This window comes from Zerene cesonia, chromosome 14, assembly GCF_012273895.1.
Source record: "Zerene cesonia ecotype Mississippi chromosome 14, Zerene_cesonia_1.1, whole genome shotgun sequence".
Classification (NCBI taxonomy): domain Eukaryota; kingdom Metazoa; phylum Arthropoda; class Insecta; order Lepidoptera; family Pieridae; genus Zerene; species Zerene cesonia.
Window position 1 is genome coordinate 1,024,822 of NC_052115.1, and position 20,844 is coordinate 1,045,665.

The 20,844-nt window shown below is 33.3% G+C and overlaps 2 protein-coding genes across 3 annotated transcripts; one reads left to right on the forward strand and one right to left on the reverse strand.

Moving 5' to 3' along the window:
- Positions 1-92: 92 nt before the first annotated feature.
- On the reverse strand, positions 93-7,214 carry LOC119831653 (minor histocompatibility antigen H13). The gene is made up of 7 exons (XM_038355094.1): positions 6,937-7,214; positions 5,663-5,844; positions 4,434-4,596; positions 3,891-4,074; positions 2,861-3,011; positions 2,174-2,332; positions 93-1,424 (listed from the first exon to the last, which is right to left on the reverse strand). Exons 1-7 carry the CDS (start codon positions 7,126-7,128, stop codon positions 1,361-1,363), a joined length of 1,095 nt encoding a protein of 364 aa, XP_038211022.1. The 5' UTR covers positions 7,129-7,214; the 3' UTR covers positions 93-1,360.
- Positions 7,215-7,759: 545 nt separating this feature from the next.
- On the forward strand, positions 7,760-18,626 carry LOC119831765 (WD repeat-containing protein CG11141). 2 transcript variants are annotated; one of them, XM_038355259.1, is made up of 9 exons: positions 7,760-8,140; positions 9,467-9,630; positions 10,317-10,440; positions 12,610-12,773; positions 13,142-13,322; positions 13,752-13,951; positions 14,403-14,506; positions 16,510-17,008; positions 17,310-18,626. In XM_038355259.1, the coding sequence occupies exons 1-9, from the start codon at positions 7,916-7,918 to the stop codon at positions 17,710-17,712; spliced, it is 2,064 nt and encodes a 687-aa protein (XP_038211187.1). In that variant the 5' UTR covers positions 7,760-7,915; the 3' UTR covers positions 17,713-18,626. The 2 variants fall into 2 exon arrangements, with proteins under 2 accessions (XP_038211187.1, XP_038211188.1); XM_038355260.1 differs by having other exon boundaries at positions 17,313-18,626.
- Positions 18,627-20,844: the final 2,218 nt, after the last annotated feature.

Below are 20,844 nucleotides of genomic sequence, written 5' to 3' on the forward strand. Positions count from 1 at the left end.
TCGTAAAACATAGGATATTATCTCTGGGACAAACCGAACTGGCTGGCAGCTATTTATGATATAATATAGGGGTTGAAAAATAAAACACATTATTATTTTAAAATATTTATTACTTAGCTCTTTTTCGGCGAACGTCGTTACATAAATTCGTTACAAGTTCACACCTTACAAGACGTAATAGAAGCTATGTTTGCAGTTTGGAATATTCGTCATTTGTGACGTCAAAGCTTAAAACAGCTTAAATCATTTAATCGTTGTCAAAAATTATTAATTAATGGTTAACGCCATCTTGGGTTTGTTATTGAATTAAAAACTGTACTAATTTGAAAACCCAATAGAATGTGTAATTTTCAATTAAATAATACCCAAAATTATATTTTATTTCTAAGTATTCTCACTCACGAATATCCCAACACTGCCAACAAACGAATCTAATAAATTACGAAAAAATATGCATTGAATTACATACAATATAAAATTATATTAAGAAAGGAATCCTTACAATATAGAGAGATGATAATTTTCGTAAATTCTGATAAATGAAAAAAACATAACAAAATAACTTATCCACGCAATTTGCCTACGAAAATATATTTACAACGATTTTAATTAAGGGAGGGACTGACACAAACCATTCAAAATATATTAATATAATGCATTAGCATTTTATATCTAATCATTATGCCAATAAACACTATACCCCTGGAAGATACAGACATGGAAGTCAAAAAAACCAATAAAAGTCCAAAGTCCAATTGTGACAGTTAAGAAAAAATTATATCTCACATATTAAAACCAAGATTTTAATGAGAAAGTACAGATTTTAGCACAAAAACCCACATTACGTCGTGGTTTAAAATATCCATTAAAATATATTAGGCTACATGTTGTTTTATTGCACACAACGTTGCCCCACATGTGCATTCATTGAAAGTTACAAATATAACCTTAGTTAAAAATATTTCTTATTTCTATCGAATAGAATAAGTTTTCACAACATGGCTCCATATTTAACTAAGATATACACAGAGCTTGACATTATTAATATTCCCAATGTCTAAATCTTTTATATGATTGACATTTAACAATTTCTAGAAAATTTTACTTTTTAAAATACTTGACATGCAAACAACGATTTACGTCATTACATGTCATTTCAATTCTTGACATGCATTGTATAACGTTTGACATTCATTAACTCTTGACATTTTGTAAACAACAAGTTGACATTATTTTTTCAACGACTTCCATAACAAACAGTCTCGATGAATACCAATACTCCAGCCACCCTGGTCCCTCGCTATGTACTATATCATGGTGTGCTGTAAATTTGTGCTTAGGTTGAATTTTAAACCGGTTTTTAATCCGATTTCTTCGATTTACTCGCGTCAGCTTTCTCCTCAATTGCTGGCTGGTCTTCATAACTGAAACAGTGTATTTAAGTTAATACATGAATATGAATTCATATACCAAGGAATATTTTATGAATAAAACAATATATTATATTAAAATGCCACACGCAACATAATATAAGTTATTGTCGTCAGCTGGCCTTACTCCAGCTCACCTTGGTGAGGTTTTTAGTATTCATAAACAAGAGCATTTAATAAATAAATAATACGTAAGTCTACTCATGAATGGCGATGATTTCATACCTTCAAAAAATTATTCTCGATATAGAGTTGTGTCACAAAAGTAGGATATATTTTTTTATACAGAATATATGGTGCAATAAAACCACTAAATACAGGATGTCCCCATTTGTGGAGCAATGATAACGTCATATGGTTACATAGAGGGAACAATCTACGTTAAATAAAAAAATATTATGAGATTTCGGTAAGGCAGATTCTACATATAATATTGAATTGAATAATACAATATTGACATATTTTTTGGTATGCATAAACGACAAGAACAAGAGTTACACAAGATGTCAAACAACCACGAAATAAATCCACACTATACAGAGGGTTCTCCACTACCAATCCCCATAAAGGCCGGCGCTAGGTGCAGTATATACTATACAGGTTGTTCTCGACTATCAATCCTCACGGAGGCCGGCGCGAGGTGCAGTATACACTATACGGGGTGTTCTTAACTATCAAATCCTCACAGAGGCAGGCACGAGGTGCAGCATGCACAACAGTATACACTATACAGGGTGTCTCACTTGAACAGCGCGTTGATGTCGCCGCGGAGCAGCGCGAGCGCGAGCGGGGTGCCGAGGCAGGCCGGCACGAGGTACAGCAGCGCGGGCTGCGCGTGCTTGAACACGTGCATCACCAGGATCGTCGCCAGCAGACCCACCACGTACGCCGCGAACGTCGCCCTGGGGGACCACATCATCGTTGTCAAATCATTTATTACCGTCAACATATAAGTAAATTATAACAATATATAAATAAATAAACAATCTCTCTTCTCCTTACCTACATAATTACCAACAACAATTTCATTATCATGTTCATTACCAAATCTGAAATATCATCATCATTATCTACATGTTTTCACATAAAAAAACAATTAGAACTTGCAACTTCACCAAGTGACATAGGCCACACATGTACCACGGGCGAAGCCAGGGCAAACAGCTACTAGTCGATATAATCATTACCATAAATATTATTGTTAACAATTTTATCATTATCCTCAATATCATCGTCATTTTTTTTTCATTTATTTGGTTCACAAATTGGAATTAGACAAATAGAACTAGTATTACATTGCAATGTGAATTCCTATATTAGTGAGCACATTGTGCAAATCATAAATAAAAACCTTATCATTAATATTAATATAAAAATAATCTTTAAGAGAAAAACAATCCAAGTCCACACCGATAAGTGAAGCGTATTACCTGAAGTAGAACTCAGAGTTACGCTGCAGACTCTTGTCGAAGCGCAGTAACAGAGCAATGAAGATACCCGGCACCACAATGTCTCCCAGACCGAGCATTGCGAAGTTGCTGGCATTCAGACCATTGGTGAGCAGGTCTTGGGGGAATACCACTGTCGGAAAAGATCTATTAGCATTATGTTGGACATTGGACTATCTTGGTAGGAGATTTTGTGCCATGTGAAAGATTTTCTTCTATCTATACAATTTTACTAAAATGAAATTTCCTTGAAAATTTCTGCCATTTAAAAAAAAGCAGATTACGCCTCGTATCATCACTACATAGAATAAACAAAGTCACGGTCTGTACACCAAATTTCATCAAAATCCGGTCAGTATTTTCTATGTGATTGACGGACTAACATCCAAACAAACAAACTTTCACATTTATAATGAGTGTAAAGCCCGGACGCGATAATTAGTCTTAAAAGAAGTATTTGTTTAGCCACCATTGTGGTCTATGGTTCACAGAATAATAACTAACAGGTTTTTTTCTGCACCTCGACTTTAAACGTCTATGTTGTCTGATACCATAGACTATTGAGGATTGATACTTCAGCCAATTTTATTACATTTTACATCCATTGTGGAAATATATATATATGAAACACATTGAAACACTTATATAAATTACACAGAAGAATTAACAAGAGAAAACTACCATTGCAACGGCGTTCATGCCTTCTTTATGCACTTCCCAATGACAGAATTGTTTATTGTTATAGATTACTATTTATTAATTACTAGCCCGCGCCCGCGGCTCTGCTGCTGCGCTTAGGGAAGATAGATCCGGATTATTCCTCGCATTTTCCCGTGCCCGCGTGATTTCCGGGATAAAAATTGTTTTTTTTATATCCTATATCCCTCCCCCGGTTCTAAGATACCTCTGCACAAATTTTGAAGCCAAAGCGGTTAATCCTTTCTTGAGTTATAATATAGTGTAACTAAAACCACTCTCTTTTATATATATTGATTTTCTTTCATATACATACGTTTAATTGGCGCCTCGAAGGACTTTGCTACGGTGACCATCACATTAGTGCCGAACACCCAAAAGATATCATAGAGGAACAGCCCCGAGAGAAGGATGCAACCGGTCACTACGTTGTTGAGCTGCAATAATTCCACGCCATTGATTGCGAACGCAATACCGAACAGGTTATTGGCGATCCAGTGCTGAAAAGAGAGGAAATATTAAATAAATCAATTTGTTTGAACCGAAAATAACGTAATTTTTTTACAATAAGGTTTATATTATGTGTGAAAAAATTTAACGGTTGGTTGAATACAGATTTAACATACAAAATGCAAAAAAAATTCTATTCAATGTCTAGCCTATGTAGCACCATGTCTCATTGACATGCATTTATGCCTAATTGTAATTTCAATTTGCTTTTATTAGATTTTTCAAAGTAAAACCAAAGTATCCAAAAAAGTCACAAATTCAGAGAAACCTTTTTTCTAAATTTAGTACAATATTAGTCTATCTGTGACAAAGACACAAAAGAATGTATAATATTATTTTTTAAACTCACCTTTTTATGCAAATACCAAATGCCAAAAACAAAGGAAATAAGCAGGCAGATGACGTCATAAGACGTAAACTTGTAGTTGACGACGTCGCGATCGCCGCGCGTAAATAAGATGTGGTATGGTACTTTTGGTACAGAAGCTGGCATCATCACCGCCACTATGGGGCTGCGAAAGAACAATGCCTATTGAATTCATGTTGAATTGTGGAAGAAATATACATCTATTTTTTAACATGCTTTTAATAGCTTCACCTGTATGTTTGTATGTAACCATTTAATCGCCGCATTTAATCGGGATAAAAAGTATCCTATCACCTAAGTCACCTCATACCCTATCTGTATACGAAATTTCAATAAAATCCATTCACAAACAAACAAACTTTTACATTTATAATATTAGTGTGATACATATCATTTGTAGACATATTTCATAAAATTGGTCATGGCAAAAAAACTGGATAACTGAGTTTCTACTATAAGTAATTGAATTTGCATTTTAATTAGTTCTGCATGTGTATAAATTTTCTGAACATGTAGTCAATTAGTCTCAGTTATATGGCAATACTAAAATACAATACAGGAATAACAACAGCAACATTTACACTTTCCAAAGTATTATTTGCTATATAACTTTGTTATACTTTTTGAAATTTATGCTCATCACCTTTCAATGATTGTAACCACTATTACAACACAATATTCAATTTGGTAATCATTAAATTGCAATCAAATGCTACAGATCACTATCCTACTACCTACTTCCTATCCTACTCCTACTAATATTATAAATGCGAAAATTTGTAAGGATGTGTATGTGTTTGTTGCTCTTCCACGCAAAATTTACTGAACTGATAACAATGAAATTTGGTAGATAGCTGTATAACTGGAATAACATAAAGGCTACTTTTTATCCCGATCACAGCTAGTTGATTATAATTTTGTTAGTAAGATTACAATCTATTGGTTTTTACAATCTTGCGGTGACATGTATCTCAAGTCTATAGAAAATGTAGTCTTAATCACAAGACATTTAAAAGAAACCAAGTACTATCAGTATATTATACCAATAACTAGCTTGGAGTATTATACATATAACTTATGTTAAAAGCCAGAAAGTATTCTTAATCTGTTGCAAAAACATACTTAGCTGATGTCTTTTGTTCATAATTTCATAAACAAATAATTTCAAATTTAATTATTAATATATTAAAGAGAACAGAGATATGTCTCACCTAAGGAGGTGGCTAAGAGCTAGCACACCGAGGAAGAAGAAATATCCCGTTAATAGAAGGTTAATATATTCCTTGGAGAAGAATTGGAAGAAAATATAAAGACCAAAGAGAGCACATGAAGCTACCAGCGGGAACATAAGGGCATCCCTGTTTGACATTGTCTCTGGTCTCTCACCGGATTCCTAAAAAAAAAATCAAAATATAATATAAATCCGGTTTTTATTTATTTGTCATTTTAAATAAACAACATGATCAAGGACAGATAAATTTTATGACACTTATTACTTTTACAGCAAAAATACAATAAACTTCTTAAGGTATTATATTTCAACCATATATTTTTTTTTTGTATTTTTATGTAGTAGGTCACAAGATTAATTTTTATAAAACTTTTAAATGCTTAATTTGGTTTCCTTATCGTGTTGAATGAATGAATTCCCTAATATTACAGTGGTTTAAAGGACATAGCAATTAACATTGTAACAATGCTGCTGACATCTTAGCCAGAAAGGCATCTGATACATCGGATGATTGGAGAGATCAGACTGCAAGCAGGCCAGAGTAGCCCTACTTATCATAGATTCAAGACAGGCACATAATTACTGGGCATGGTCTCATCAACAAGCATCTCTTTAATCTAGGGATCACTGACAGCCCATTACATAGAATGTGCATGACGACTAAGGAAACGGCAACCCACATAAATATGGAATGCACGGCGGTTGTAGAGTACAGAGCAAGGCACTTGGGTTCGCCTAGGTCCCTCCTTGAGGTTTACTGCATCCTTCACAGGCTGCTTAGCTTCATGGAAGAGCTGGGACGGTTTCAGCTTTGACCGGTTACCCCTTCCTTTCCTTTTCATGCAATATAGGCGCTTGACGTTGAGTTGTGGAAAATATGCCCGTATTATTATTCCTTATAGTGCAAACCGAGTGCAAAAATGCGAGTTGTTGACTTCAATATATAAAGTTCATTAATGTAAGTAAGTTATAGTTTACTTCAAAGATCTAAACGACTGAACGAAACAGATACATAAAATGACACATTTATTTGGTAATTTTTCTTTGATATAAAAATAAACGCAAATCCTGTCTTTGATAAAAAATATTGCATCACTGTAATGGATTTTAATATCATTTAATGGTTCGTTTATGAGCCCGTGAGTGCCACGATGACACTAATATAAATCGCCAGTCTTATACATAAATGAAATGTATTTATGAAATTCTTTTTGCCAAGGGCCCGAAGCATACTCAAAAACGTCATTTACTCACTTTTTGCTCTTTTAAGTATTTCACTGATCGAAATGATCCGAAAAATATGGGTAAAATAGCCATTATCACCAAACTTAAGTACGCAATCGCTACTCCTTCAATACTTGATGGTGGTTTATCTGTTACATTTTGTATCGTTTCCTTCACAGTTTCCTCTATATTTATCGGAATTTCTGTTACTGATTCTGCCATTATAAGTAATTATTGAAATAAGTAAGTACTGAGTTAACGTCTACATCCACGGTCTAACTTTGACAAGAATATGACAAATGTACAATACGCCGATGAGCACTTTGCGTTCTTATGTTGGTAACACTATTTCAAAACTGATTACGTGCCTTTTTCCTTGTGGTTGATTTTATTTGTATACAAAAAATATTCTTGAAACAAGAATCATTAAACACTTTGTATCGATTATTAAATATTATGTGCCCTGCATTCTGCGTAGCAATAAATTTATAAATGCGTACATAGTTATTGATTTATACAGGCAGTTTGATTTATTGTAATGAAATAAGTAAAATTGTTGTAAATAGAGAAACATCTAAACTGATTCTAACAACAACTCAACAATCTGAGAACGTTTTAGAAGATCACAAGGTTTACTCTCAATTTTCGCCACGCGCCAAAAGATAAAATGATAAGTTGTAGCACTAATGAGCACATCGTGAGAGTTGTGCATACCATAGACTAAATAATATACTATGTAATGGATGCTACAGTAACTACCATTTTTTTAATTCTGTGATATTACTGTCACTTTTGACTTTTAACGTTTCCTTTTTTGCCAACATTCCAGCGTAATTCTAGTGTCACCTGTCAATCGTGTCAAACTGGATCTTTAATTCTTCACTGCTGTCGTTTATTACATTTTTTAATATTGAAAATATTTACGCCAATATTTTAAAAAGAAATGTCTTGTTTAACAATAATATCTATTTGTCACGATAGAGTGAATTGATTGTATGAAAAATTCAACATGGAAGTATCTAGTGGAGCAGACGAGGGTTTCGTGAGAGAATGGACTCCTTGTTCCCATATTTTGAACCTTATACCACCAAAGATTCAGACTGGTATATTTTCTAATGAATTGTGTTTGACTTGTGTTGATGCTGTAAGTGAATATATAGCCTTGGGGACAAACGTGGGTTTAGTGTACTGGTATGATAGGAAAAAAGGTAACATACAGCGACTAAGATGCGAGGTAAATATGCCTACTTCCTTCGTGTTTTCGGTCACCTTGTAACACTTGTAAAGTATTAATTTCGCAATATTTTTGATTCAAACCAATCAGTTGTATTTGGCAGAAATGGTTGTGAACATTTTATTAAGAAAATTCTAGAGCTGTTTGTATACATTGCTTTCTTAAATTACTGACACACTTTTATGATAAAATTTTAAAGTCTAGAAATGTAAATACTTACAACAATCACATTAATATTTTAAATATGAAAGTTTGTTTGTTTGAATGTTTGTCTGTCAATCACGCTGAAACTACTGGACAAATTTTGATGAAATTTGATATACACATAGGGTGTGAGCTGACTTGGTTTGCATAGGATAATAGGATACTTTCTTCCTCAATTAGATGCTCCTGTGTGATAAAACAGGTATATACGGGTGGAGGCGGGACGAGTCTTTACATATAAATATATATTTATATGAAAATGCTGATTGAATGAGAATGCATTTACATATAAATTTCATTTCTTATTTGCAAGTAGTAATTTCAAATATAAAAAATAACTACTTACAAATAAGAATTATTAAGTGTAACTTCCATCATATTAAATAGTTTTTTTTTCCTTCATACTAGTATATTGCACATATGCAATTATAAATTCACCACACACAGATCATATAAACTGTTATTGAAATATGAATATTAATACTGTACACACAATACAATGGTTAGAATCACTATATTTAATGTACAGGAGCTATCATTATTGAGTTTTGAATTAAATCATGCATTGTTAAATAGAATTTAATCCAATCTCTCATATATATATATATATATATATATATATCATATTATAATTATATTAAATTATCAATTCAAATACTTTAGTCCCAATTTTTTTACTTTTACCTCAAGTGATTTGTGTACACAAATTAAATTCTGTATAGGCATTTTTGAAAACAATGCATGTTGTCATTATTTAATTTAAGTTGAGGAATTTATGAGAATACTAGCTGCGCCCCGCAGTTTCACCCGCATAGGTCCATATGCCGCATGAATATCGGGATAAAAAGTTGCCTATATGTTATTCCAGTTGCCAAGCTGTCTATGTACCAAATTTCATTGCAATCGGTTCAGTAGTTTTTGCGTGAAAGAGCAACAAACACACACATCCTTACAAACTTTCGCATTTATAATATTAGTAGGAAGTTTAAAAATAATTTATCAAGAACTGCATTCAATTAAAACCTTTCAAACTTCTATCTCAAATTATACAAGAACTAAATAATATTTTGTGGCAATCTAATTATGCATAATATGTTATATGCCACTAAATATCTGTTTTAGGCATCCACATCACCAATAACATTTGTAAAGATAGTGAGTACAGTGGACTACATGGTGGGGGCAGGCAATGCAACGGGGCAGGTGACAGTATTTCAGATACCCAAGGAACACCCTGAGAATGTTCCGGACACTTTTAAGCCTAAAGTGGAACCAAAAGTGGAGAGGTAATGTTGTTGTTAATTTTTTATATTTATAGTAGCATAGTAAGCTGTTGTACTTGTAATAATAAATGTCTTGATCTGTAGGAGTTATCTACTCATTAGTTTGTAATGTACTTGCTAAAGCTCCCTGTGGTAGATAGAATAATATTATATCCATTACTTAACAGGTACATACTTTTAATTTTGAAAGAATAGAAAAAATTTGATCACGAGGCGGGATTCAAACGCGCGTCTTTTTGCCAAACATACTTTTGTAAAATCACATAAATATATTTTTAATTCACATTTCGTCCACATGACTATAAATGACAAGAATTTTCTTATTTATTTATTTTTAAAGTGATTATGCGCGTATCCAAGGCCACAGGTGTTGATAAGAATTCATCCGCAACCATTCGCAATATTCCTATCCTATACTATTTATATTACAAACAGGAAACTATCAATGTATTGAAACTTTATACTAGAAAAATTCCTTAGAATTGTAACTTATTATTAATTCACATAAAGAGATGGTGAAAACCTATAGTTACTAAATACAAGACCATAAAAATATATTTGCTTTTTAAAAATATCGTCACTAGAAACAGGACCATAAAAAAACATCTTTGGGAATGCCAGTTACATGTTAATAAATCATTGGTGGATGTAGGCATACAATACTTAAGTAATTAACTATTTAATTCAAGGTACACAATTGGTGATCTGCACAAAAGTAAGATAACATCAATAGAGTGGTCCAAAAATGGAATGCGACTCTTCTCGGGAGACAAGGACGGAGTTATTATAATGACTGAAATAGACTTTTACATGGTGAGTTTCGAGCGATTTAAAATTCAATTATAGTTATACATATTATATGTGTGCGAAATGTAGTAGTTGTGTGGTCATGTCTAATTTCATGGTCTATTAAATGGTCTAATTTCAATTATTCAATATTATTTAAGTATTTATTTATTCTTAAATGTTGTTGAGTGTTGTGAAATGATATGAAAAAAATATCTTAAAAAGAATTTTGTAAATTATTGGCGGCCTTATTGCTATAAGCCATTTCTTAAAGGCAACCAATGGATAAAAGATAATTATACAATAATAGCTTCGGAAGTGTGCGCTAAGAGTATTTTAAACAATGAATATGAATAAATCTGCCCTGACTGCACCCGGGTAGTCATTTATCGTAAATGAAATAATATAAATCCTATCCTCCTATCTTTTAAGTTGGATCAAACTGCACATGGTGTGCAAAATTGATTAAAATCGGTTAAGTAGTTTAGGTGTCCATCGCGGACAAACAATGTGACACGTTAATATATATTAAGATAATAAATTGATTTAATTAATAGACATAGAACATCGAAATATATGTGAAAATGCTGGTTATAATTTTAAGAGAAAAGGCAGTCGGTATTTTTTTGTACAGAAACGCTCTCGCCCATTGTCCCCCTGAATATTAATCATAAAGCAATGATCTTACACAAGAATAATTAATGAGAAAAAAAAAAACAAATAGAAACATTTGGATTTAGTTTTAGATATTGTCTCTTATGAACTAATTTTGTTAATTACAAGTACCTTAGATTTAATTTTACTGAAATTCAGCCATTTTTTGACATAATATTGTTATTTGGGTTTTATTTAATGTGTTGGAGTGAATTATTGCAGCTAGCAACTTGTATCTCATATTTACAATATTTAAGATATAATTTAAAACGAAATAATAATTACACAGCGTTATTATTTTCGTAATGTTTACCTTCCGCGCCTTATCGGTGTGCTGCAATGATTTCGTTATTATTGAAACATTAAATACTAGCTGCGCCCCGCGGTTTCACCCCCGTAAGACCGTATCCTGTAGGAATATTGGGATAAAAAGTTGCCTATATGTTATTCCAGTTGTCCATCCGTCTACGTACCAAGTTTCATTGCAATCGGTTCGGTAGTTTTTACGTGCAAAAGCAACAAACACACACACACATCCTTACAAACTTTCGCATTTATAATATTAGTAGGAGTAGGATAGGATAGGATATTATATTAGTAGGATGACAAACTCGTAATTATCTTAATTCATTATTATAAATTTAAACATCATCTGGTTCAAATTTAATGTTATCGTTGTCATATATAATTATAGTTATTCTGTGATCGAACGTTTACGATTCAAAAGGTGATTGAATTGTATGTTCATGGAGAAATGTTACATATTTTATATTCACATCATCACTACATAGTATAAAGCAAAGTCGCTTCCCGCGTCTCTATGTACGTGTATGCGTGTGCGCTTAGAGACGCGGGAAAAAATACAGAACGAATTTTTATGGTTTTTTTTTAATAGATACGAGTGATTCAATAGGAATGTATGTATGTATAATAACATCTATTGAACTACTTCGAAACAAACTAACGCGTGTGAAGCCGCAGGCGACAAGCTAGTATATAGTTTATTAAAATCATAAACATCAGCGTTAACGCGGTGAAATTGTCATGATTCAAATACAAAGTAATTCATTATTAATAATGCCTTCCTCAATAAATGGGCTATCGAACACTGAAAGAATTTTTCAAATCGGACCAGTAGTTCCTGAGATTAGTGCGTTCAAACAAACAAATTCTTCACCTTTATAATATTAGTATAGATTGATAGATATCGTACACAGTTCATTGTTATTATTCTGTTATTTATTACGTATTATTTCTTATTTCTACTCAGCGAGAATGCATGAATCAAATCAAAAAAATCCCCATTTGATAATGACTAATTTCCGTTAGACGTCGCATAAATTTTATTTTTTAAATGTTACAGATACAGATAACGTAATTACGTTATCTGTATTTACCCACATTTCTGATAAATAATTATTTTAATTTAATCGTTAGACGGCAATTTATTGAAAAGAAGAAAAAAAAATTGTCTGTACTTTTAAGCGTACTCGACACCCACATTAAAACGTTTCACTGAAATCGTCCACGCCCCCCATCCAGCACTTATGCAAGTCGATGGAGATAGTGAACGAGCAGCACGAGATAGTGCAGATGAGCTACCACCAGAACACGCTGCTGGTGTCGAGCGTGTACCGCTGCATCGTGTGCGAGCGCCGCGACCAGCGCTGGCACGTCAGCCAGCTGGGGAGAAAGGAGAGGAAGAGGTGAGCCGTGAGCGAGGTCTACATGCAGATATTCGTGAGCCACCTGTTGTTCTAATATAAATTCTAAGCTCTGTGTATTCATTTTTTATTTTTTTCCTAGTAATATAGTAGAGTGGGAAAGGAGGGAAGTTCGCCGGTCTCTTTCCACGGCAATGGGATGATTCAAAAATAAATATTTATTTATTTAGTTTTACATGAACTTCTTTGTTAACAACAGATTGAGATTAAGTAATTCTAGTGTTTTTTTTTTTCTTTATATGGAAGCATTCCGTGTGGTCCCATTTAAATTATTTTGAGTGTGATATTTGATATTTAAGTACACTATTGATTATGTATATATTAATATTTGAAAAAATCGTGTGTCGCAGCCTGTGCGCGCTGGGTGCAGTTTTCCAGCACTCCTACGCGCGGGGCCTCAACAGCGGGGCCTCCGGCGGGCAAGGCCCGGGGGCACCGAGCGCGGGACCCTCCGCGTACTGCGCGCGCGCCGGCCTGCGCCTGTGGCGAGCCGACCGCGCGGGGAACGTGCTACAGACTCTGCTGTTTAAGGTGAGGGGGATCTAAGGATGGAAGAATCGATTTGTGGTAGTAATTGGTAGTTATATCGAGAGGTAGAGGTAGGCTTAAAAATGGTTTTGTATTTGATAAAAATAACTGATTGAAGACATAGAATACTTGTCTAGGTGTAATGGAATTGAAACTAAAATTGATTCTGTATGAAAAGTCAAAATTCTGGTTGAATTTTTTGACACCTATCTAGCTTTTTGGTATAAAGGTGAATCACGAATGTACCTACATAACTAGCAGTCCCCGGCTTCGCCCGCGGCTAGCCAGCTAGCCTCCCTCAACAAATGGGCTATCCAACACATCCAACTGAAAGAATTTTTCAAATCGGACCAATGCTTCCTGAGATTAGCTAACAAACTCATCAGCTACAATATTACTATTAGTATAGATTACTTGTTTCCCATCGTGCAGGAAGCGATATCGAACCCACTGACCGTGGCGGAACTGCTGAACCCCGCGCAGCAGAAGCGCAGCCACTCGGAGCGCGAGTACAACCTGGGGCCGCTGCACGTGTTCCGCGAACACTTCCTGGTCTCCCACAACGAGCACTTCCTGTACGTGCTGGACCCCAGGTCCCTCACCGCGGTGGCCGTCGTGGATGATCTGAGGCGGTGAGTGCCGGGAGACAGACAGACTGACAAACTGACAGATGGACTGACGCCTGCGCTGGATAATGCAAACGAATCTTATCAGTGTAGCAGTATTTAACAAAAAAAAAATTAAAAAGCAATATTTTTCACCATATAAAATTTTGATAAGAGACATGTCGGTGCTAAGAGAACCAGTCACTTTTCTACACATTATGTTATAATGTTACGCCCGTGATACATATATAGCCTAAAGCCTTCGTCAATATATGGGCTATCTAAAACTGAAATAATTTTTCGAACCGGACCAGTAGTTCCTGAGATTAGCGCGTTCAAACAAACTCTTCACCTTTATAATATTGGTATGTTTATATTTCTCTTCACATGTAAGTGTATCTGTACATATATGATGATTATTATTAGATATTTGATATATAATGTTATCAATAAAAAAAAAACCCATATCTCCCCACAGAATCCTGTCGGTGTCGGTGAACAAGGACGAGATATTCGTGCTGGAGGGCGGGCGGTCGCTCGTGCGGCTCGCGCACCGGCCCGAGCCGGCCGCGCTCGCGCAAGGTCTGTTCGCCGCCAAACCGTAGTCGCCGCGCGGGGACTCACTGACTCACTCACTCACTGACTCACTCGCTGCCCGGGAAATGTAAACAAACTTCGACACAACACCCCCCCCCCCCCCCCCCCCCCCCCCCCCCCCTCCCCCCCCACATACACATACGTACGCGTGCACGCGTATGCGTAACATCACACCACACGTCAAAGTTCACCACTCCTACAGAAATTTAAAACCTTTCTAGATTTGAATTTTGCGTGCGGATTACTTTATTTGATTATTTTTTGTATTACTGTTCAAATTTATTGGGTGGAACGGGCGGAATGGTGGTAAATAAAGTTGTCAAAATTGAATAATAATGCGAACAGTTTTAACTAAAAATATACATATATATGTAATTGTGGTAAAATAATCCATTTTGATAGTCTGCTCAAACGCAGGCGTTAAAAAAAAAGAAATACTTTATGAATATTTCGTGTGATAAATTTTTAAATCTAACAACTAAAGAACTACAGATTTACGGACTATTTTTTAATCCCTTTTAATTTTATTGTACTAATCCTTTACTTAACCTATTGTTCTTTTTTCATTATCCCACAATCTCAGTCTATCTCCTACAATCTAGGGACAAAATTCCTACTCAAAATTTAATCTAATATTTGCCAAAGATGTCGATAGCATTATTTTGAATTATTCTTACATGCGTACATCTTAAAAATAATGCATTTAAAATGTTTGCTTACATTTTCTGTCAGCGCGTCGTTTTAATATTTTAATAGTATATACCTAAGTGCCTTAACTAAAACCAAATTAGGACCAATGTGGTAAAGAGTGAAATATATTTTTGTAACATTTTTTTACATTTATACTTAATTTTAGTTATAGAAACGTTATTGTTTAATGAACGTTTAGAAATAAATAACGTCACAAAAATGCAAATTATGATTTTTAGCACATGTTGCTGTTGCTTTAAATAAGTCAATTACATTGATATTTTTCAGCCTATCTTCCTAACACTGTGCCATAAGACTAAGCTTAAATGTATGCAAGAAATACTATCTGTTTCATGATGTCCGTCCATAAAAAAATTTAAAACGAATCTGTGATGGTTTTTAAAAAAAATTGCAATCTTTTTTTTTAAACTACTATTGTTTTGGTGTCAAACTTTTTCAAAAGAAGTATTGATTAAAAAACCAATAAATTCAAAACAACCTATTACTAATAAACCCCATGAAAAGAATAAAATGTCTTCCAATATTTGTTTTAATCGGAGTACTTGTTCATTTTAATTGGCATTAATTTTTTAGATGGCAACAGTATTTCAAATAATGCGTAATTTATGACCTGTTTCAAACATACCTGCTATGTTGGTTATACATTGTGTATCTACCATTCCTATATATGCATTTTAATTGAAATTAACAATATTTTTATTATATGTAGAAAACTACGCTTTGCATTTTGTAAGATTCAATGTTTGTGTCAAACTTGCACGAGCAGATTGTGTGGCTTCGCCTTTATATTTGTACTTACTTGTAGTTTTTGTTTAGCTCCTAAGAATCGTTGTTGCATGTTATAATTTGCATTTTATTCCATTACGATAAGTATTATTGTTATTTTCCTTAGTTTTAGTGAGAAAGCGACGTGTATTCGATAGTTTCGATTATAATTTTACCATGTATCTATCAATTTTAATAGTGGCAACATAATGAATTTAGATCTAGTCTCATGTAGGTTGACGTGTCTCTTTCACTCTCTATACGCGTGAAAGGGACACTATTGTATTAGCATCGATATCAGCAAGGCCATTGTACTTATATGAATATATATTTTTTGTTTCATTTTTCGCATTTTTATTTTTTTCTTTCGCACGCTAAAATTTTTTAAGTCACCGTAAAACCGCTTGTTGGTGTTCAGTGAGCAATGGCTCTGTTGGTTGTCGCTTATGTGTGTCAAAATAGCTCTATTTATGTGTAAAAATTGTAAAAAAATAGAATTTTCGTCCCAACAGACGAGCCAAGCGCAATGACGAAATCGCTCACGACGTCACTCCAGCAAGCGGTGAACACGGTGCGTGACCTCGCGCACATCGACCAGACCGTGCCCTACATACAGAGCGTGCTGGAACAGCCGATGGCGTTGTTCACGCGGAACGAAACGACCGAATTCGATGCGAACGTGCCCAACGGAGAGGAATGTTTCGAGCTGCCCCCCATCAAACACTTGCCGAGAGATATATCGGATAACGTGCTCGAGTCGATTATAAACGAGTTCAAAGACGTCTCCGGCGACGTGGAGGAGATAAGGCGAGTGAAGTCAGAGGAGTTGCAGAGGAAGTTGAAAATGTATAACAGCATAATGGAGAAGGGATGCGAAGGGGAGCTGATACATAGCCGTAAGAGTAGGAGGAGGGAGGTCGGGTCGGGGGGGACCACGCCGCGACACTGCACGCCCGTGAGAAGGGAGATTAGCTACACCAGCCCGTGCGTCATGAATGTTAGCGTTTATGGGTATGTTTTAGACTGTTTTTTAATAAAAATGAATTGTTTTGTTATAATTGTTGGAATTCCTTAAGAAAAGCGTGCCCCAATCTCGCACACATTGGAATCGTAAGGATCATTGTGGTTGTAGTCATTTAATTACAGTTTATTTATTGTTTTATAAATTAAACATTTAGGCATTGAAAAAACTGCATAGAATATAAAAAATATATGTACTTATATTTTTTTGCTACTAATTTATCGTGTAGTTGACAAAAAAAGAAGTTTTGGGATGTACTGTGTAAACAACTCATATACTTGTGTGTTTCAGTAACATTCCTGACCAAAATGACGACCAGCTCGAAAAGCAAATTGAAGAAAAGGAAAAAATTCTGGCAAAAATGCTCAATTTGGAATCGCTCAGTATAAAAACTTCTACAGATAATTCAATCAAAGAAGAAAATTCGTACAAGACCAATATTGACATTAACACCACAGATAATGAAATACCACAGACTAAAGAACCGGAACAAGAGGAAGCACCGAAAATTGAAAAACCCGCCCAGAAGAAAACTGAAAAAATAATCGATTTAGTTCCTAAAGTTGTTCAACTGCCCAATACTTGGAATTTAGAGAATATAGAATTGCATTTAGAAATGAAAAATGGCATGAGGGATGGGTTAAATTTAATATCGCCGGATGAAAATTTAGATAGCGAATGGGAGGTTATATAACAAAAAAAAAAAAATGACGATCTTTTGAAAAGATATTTATATTTATAAACAGGAATACGGATATGAAAAATGATTTACGTAGCCTAACGGAATTACTTTTTGAATGCAATAGAATATACATAATTCGCGCGCTCTTTGCGTGGACATTTAAAAGTTGACCACGTAATATTTGCGTTTAAACCGACTGATTCAATTAATTTTTAATCAAATTAATTGAATTTTTTCTGAACAAATATCGTTATATACGAACAAAGCTTAATACTGATATTATAATACTTAAATGAATTGTTTTTTCGATAAATATAAATAAAAACGATATTACATCACAATAATAATAAGATATACATCGCACAGCATATAGGTTAATATTTAACTACATTCATGCCTTTTGTAGTTATTATCAATAGAAATAGAACAAAAAATATAAACAAATAGTGCCTCAATTTTAATAATTCTTATGATATAATATTAGCGGACAAAAGTTTGATGCCTTAATACTACAGTAATCTAGAATGGACCCCACAGTGCCATAAATGACGAAGAAAATAAGCAATAAGCAATAAGTGACCTTCATCTATGATTCCTTGCCATTATTGTATTGTATCACACTTTTGCTATAAATTGTCTTGATAGAACCTTCTTTACAGTTCCGACTATTTCTGCAGTATCTTGTTGAAAAAAAAAATTAATAAAACCAAATTTATATATAATATAAAAAATATAAAAGTTATTCCATTTGTGTAAGACTGCTAATAATATTACAATTCTTTCAATGATCTGCTACTGGGTTTGGATATGATATGTTATGAATTAGCATTTTCAATTTGGTGAATTTTTTTTTATAACTTAACATGATAATTTCGTTTTTATATTTTACTTTCGATCATTCTACAGCGACCATAGATAAAATTTTATTTTAATATTAGTTAAAATAAAATTTTATCTAAGTATGTATTTTATATAATCAAAATTATAGTCTGAGGAAAGCAAAAACTTGCATTTAATTTACAGAGGCTCTATCGTACTTTTTAATTTTAATTTAGTATAAGAGTGTTTTGAATTCATGTCTGTCCCCATTGAACGAATATTGCCCAAATATAACGGAAAGTAACTATTTGTAACTACTTGACCGACTTCCAAAAAGAGGAGCTATATTTTTTTTATACAATTTTTCTTTCTTATTATAATACTAATTTCTATTAGATTATTCCAGATAATGTATGCGTTTGAACGTCAAATTAACTCGAAAAAAGTGTATCACTTTAATACTCCATGTTTTTAATTTATATAGTTCCATTTAACTCACATTTTTGCTCACTTATTTAATGTAATGAAAATCCATCTAGCGGTAACCATGAGTTTTAAATTGTAGTAATTGTTAGCGATTTAATTTAATTTAGTTTAAATATTAAAAATTTTCGGTTTTTGCTAAACATACATATACATACCTTATTTTTAGATTCTTTTTTGTGAATTGTAAAAAATTGTATTGTTTTACGATTGCTTTTTGAACTTTGTATCATAATTTATTTATTGTTTTATATTATTTTAGATATTTACTTGTGAAACTCATGGTTGACGTTAAGCCAATGAAAACATATGAATGCATAGAAAGTTAAATTTATCACATTCCGTTTGATTGTAGCTCTCTTCTTTTGTTTATTTATAATCTTGTAAGTATTTTGATTAGTATTATAGTATCTTATGATTGTATACAATGAAACCAAAAGATTTTTATGTATTATATATGTCTTTTTTATTTTATACAAAAAATGATATTTTATTGAATTTATTTAATTCCAAATTTTAACAAGTATTATTGAATCTCGTTCTGGACAAAATTTTGTTTTTTAAAGATTAGTGTTTTAAAAAAATGTGTTGGTGCTTTTTGTTCTATAATCTATTATGTATTTTACTGTAATTGGTAGCGGCGTTTTGTAAAAATGTTTTTTTTTTTTGTATTTTTCCATAATATCAAATGTTATGATTTTATACTTTGTACATTTAGTAATATTATGCCTATTTGTAGGTCAAGCAGAATTTAATTTTGATAAACTGTTATTTTCTAATCGTTAGTTTAACTTGCTTCAGGATATTGTATTTGTCACGAATTTATATATTTATTTGTAAAATATTATCTACACAATGACAACTTAGCGTACCTTTATTTTATAGCTTCAGTCTAAATACAGTTAAATAATAAAGTATGCTTTACACTTTGTGGTTTAATTGAAAACTCGCCAATTCCCTCACCTACGTCTGGGTAGACCGCCATTTTTTGAATTTGAATTAAATTTGTTCTTTTTAAAATGTGTCAAAATGGAGTCTAAAGGACTCATATCTGGTTACAGCTGAAGCTAGTAAAAGTCAGTCTCCGTGTTATTATTGAATTTTAAAACACAATTGTTATATTCAGCCTAAAAACAATTAGTATAACATATAAACAATTAGTAGTATTGATATCGGCATGAAACCATCCTAACTACAGATGTGACGAGTTGAATTAGAATTTTCTGACGAATAATAGTTATCTGTGATTTGAATACATTTCGTACTATTGACGTGCTCGGCCAAAGCCTATTCAATTGAGCGTAGGAACACAGCGGATTGAGCAGGGAAGTAATCCTTGGTTTAGTTTGCTATTGAAAAACTTTGATTTATAGATACAATTACCATGTATTTCCCAATAATTAATTCATAACCTCCTCCTCCTTGTTCAAACGTTGTGAGTAAATTAGAAACAGGTACTGTGTATAACGACATATAGGTACTGTGCTAATTTAATGTGTGTTTGAAGCAATAAAACAACAAAATTCACATGTACAAACTTTATTTAAATACGTCATGATGCAGTTCAAGGAGCATCTAACAAAAATAACAAAACATTTTTTTGGTCCTTCACATACCTTTGCTTACAAAAAATATAAAAAGTAGTTAATATCGTGAAACAAACAATATATTCTTAAGCAGTGATAATAACAGAAAATGTAAAATCTATTTCGTAACATATAGGGTTTTTCAAAAGCGCGGGCAGATTTTGGTTTCATGTGGTGACCTTGACCTTATCGTTTTAGTGACAACCGTCATTTATTTTATAATGCCACAGTATCATACCAAGTAGCATGAATGTAC

Coding starts and splice junctions, on each gene's coding strand:
- LOC119831653 (XM_038355094.1), bottom strand. CDS start 7,128: ATGGCAGAATCAGTAACAGAAATTCCGATAAATATAGAGGAAACTGTG. Junction 2,333..2,860: donor AACTCTGAGTTCTACTTCAG/GTAATACGCTTC, acceptor GTGGTCCCCCAG/GGCGACGTTCGCGGCGTACG. Junction 1,425..2,173: donor GACATCAACGCGCTGTTCAA/GTGAGACACCCT, acceptor ACACTGTTTCAG/TTATGAAGACCAGCCAGCAA.
- LOC119831765 (XM_038355259.1), top strand. CDS start 7,916: ATGGAAGTATCTAGTGGAGCAGACGAGGGTTTCGTGAGAGAATGGACT. Junction 9,631..10,316: donor GTGGAACCAAAAGTGGAGAG/GTAATGTTGTTG, acceptor ATTTAATTCAAG/GTACACAATTGGTGATCTGC. Junction 14,507..16,509: donor GCCGGCCGCGCTCGCGCAAG/GTCTGTTCGCCG, acceptor TCGTCCCAACAG/ACGAGCCAAGCGCAATGACG.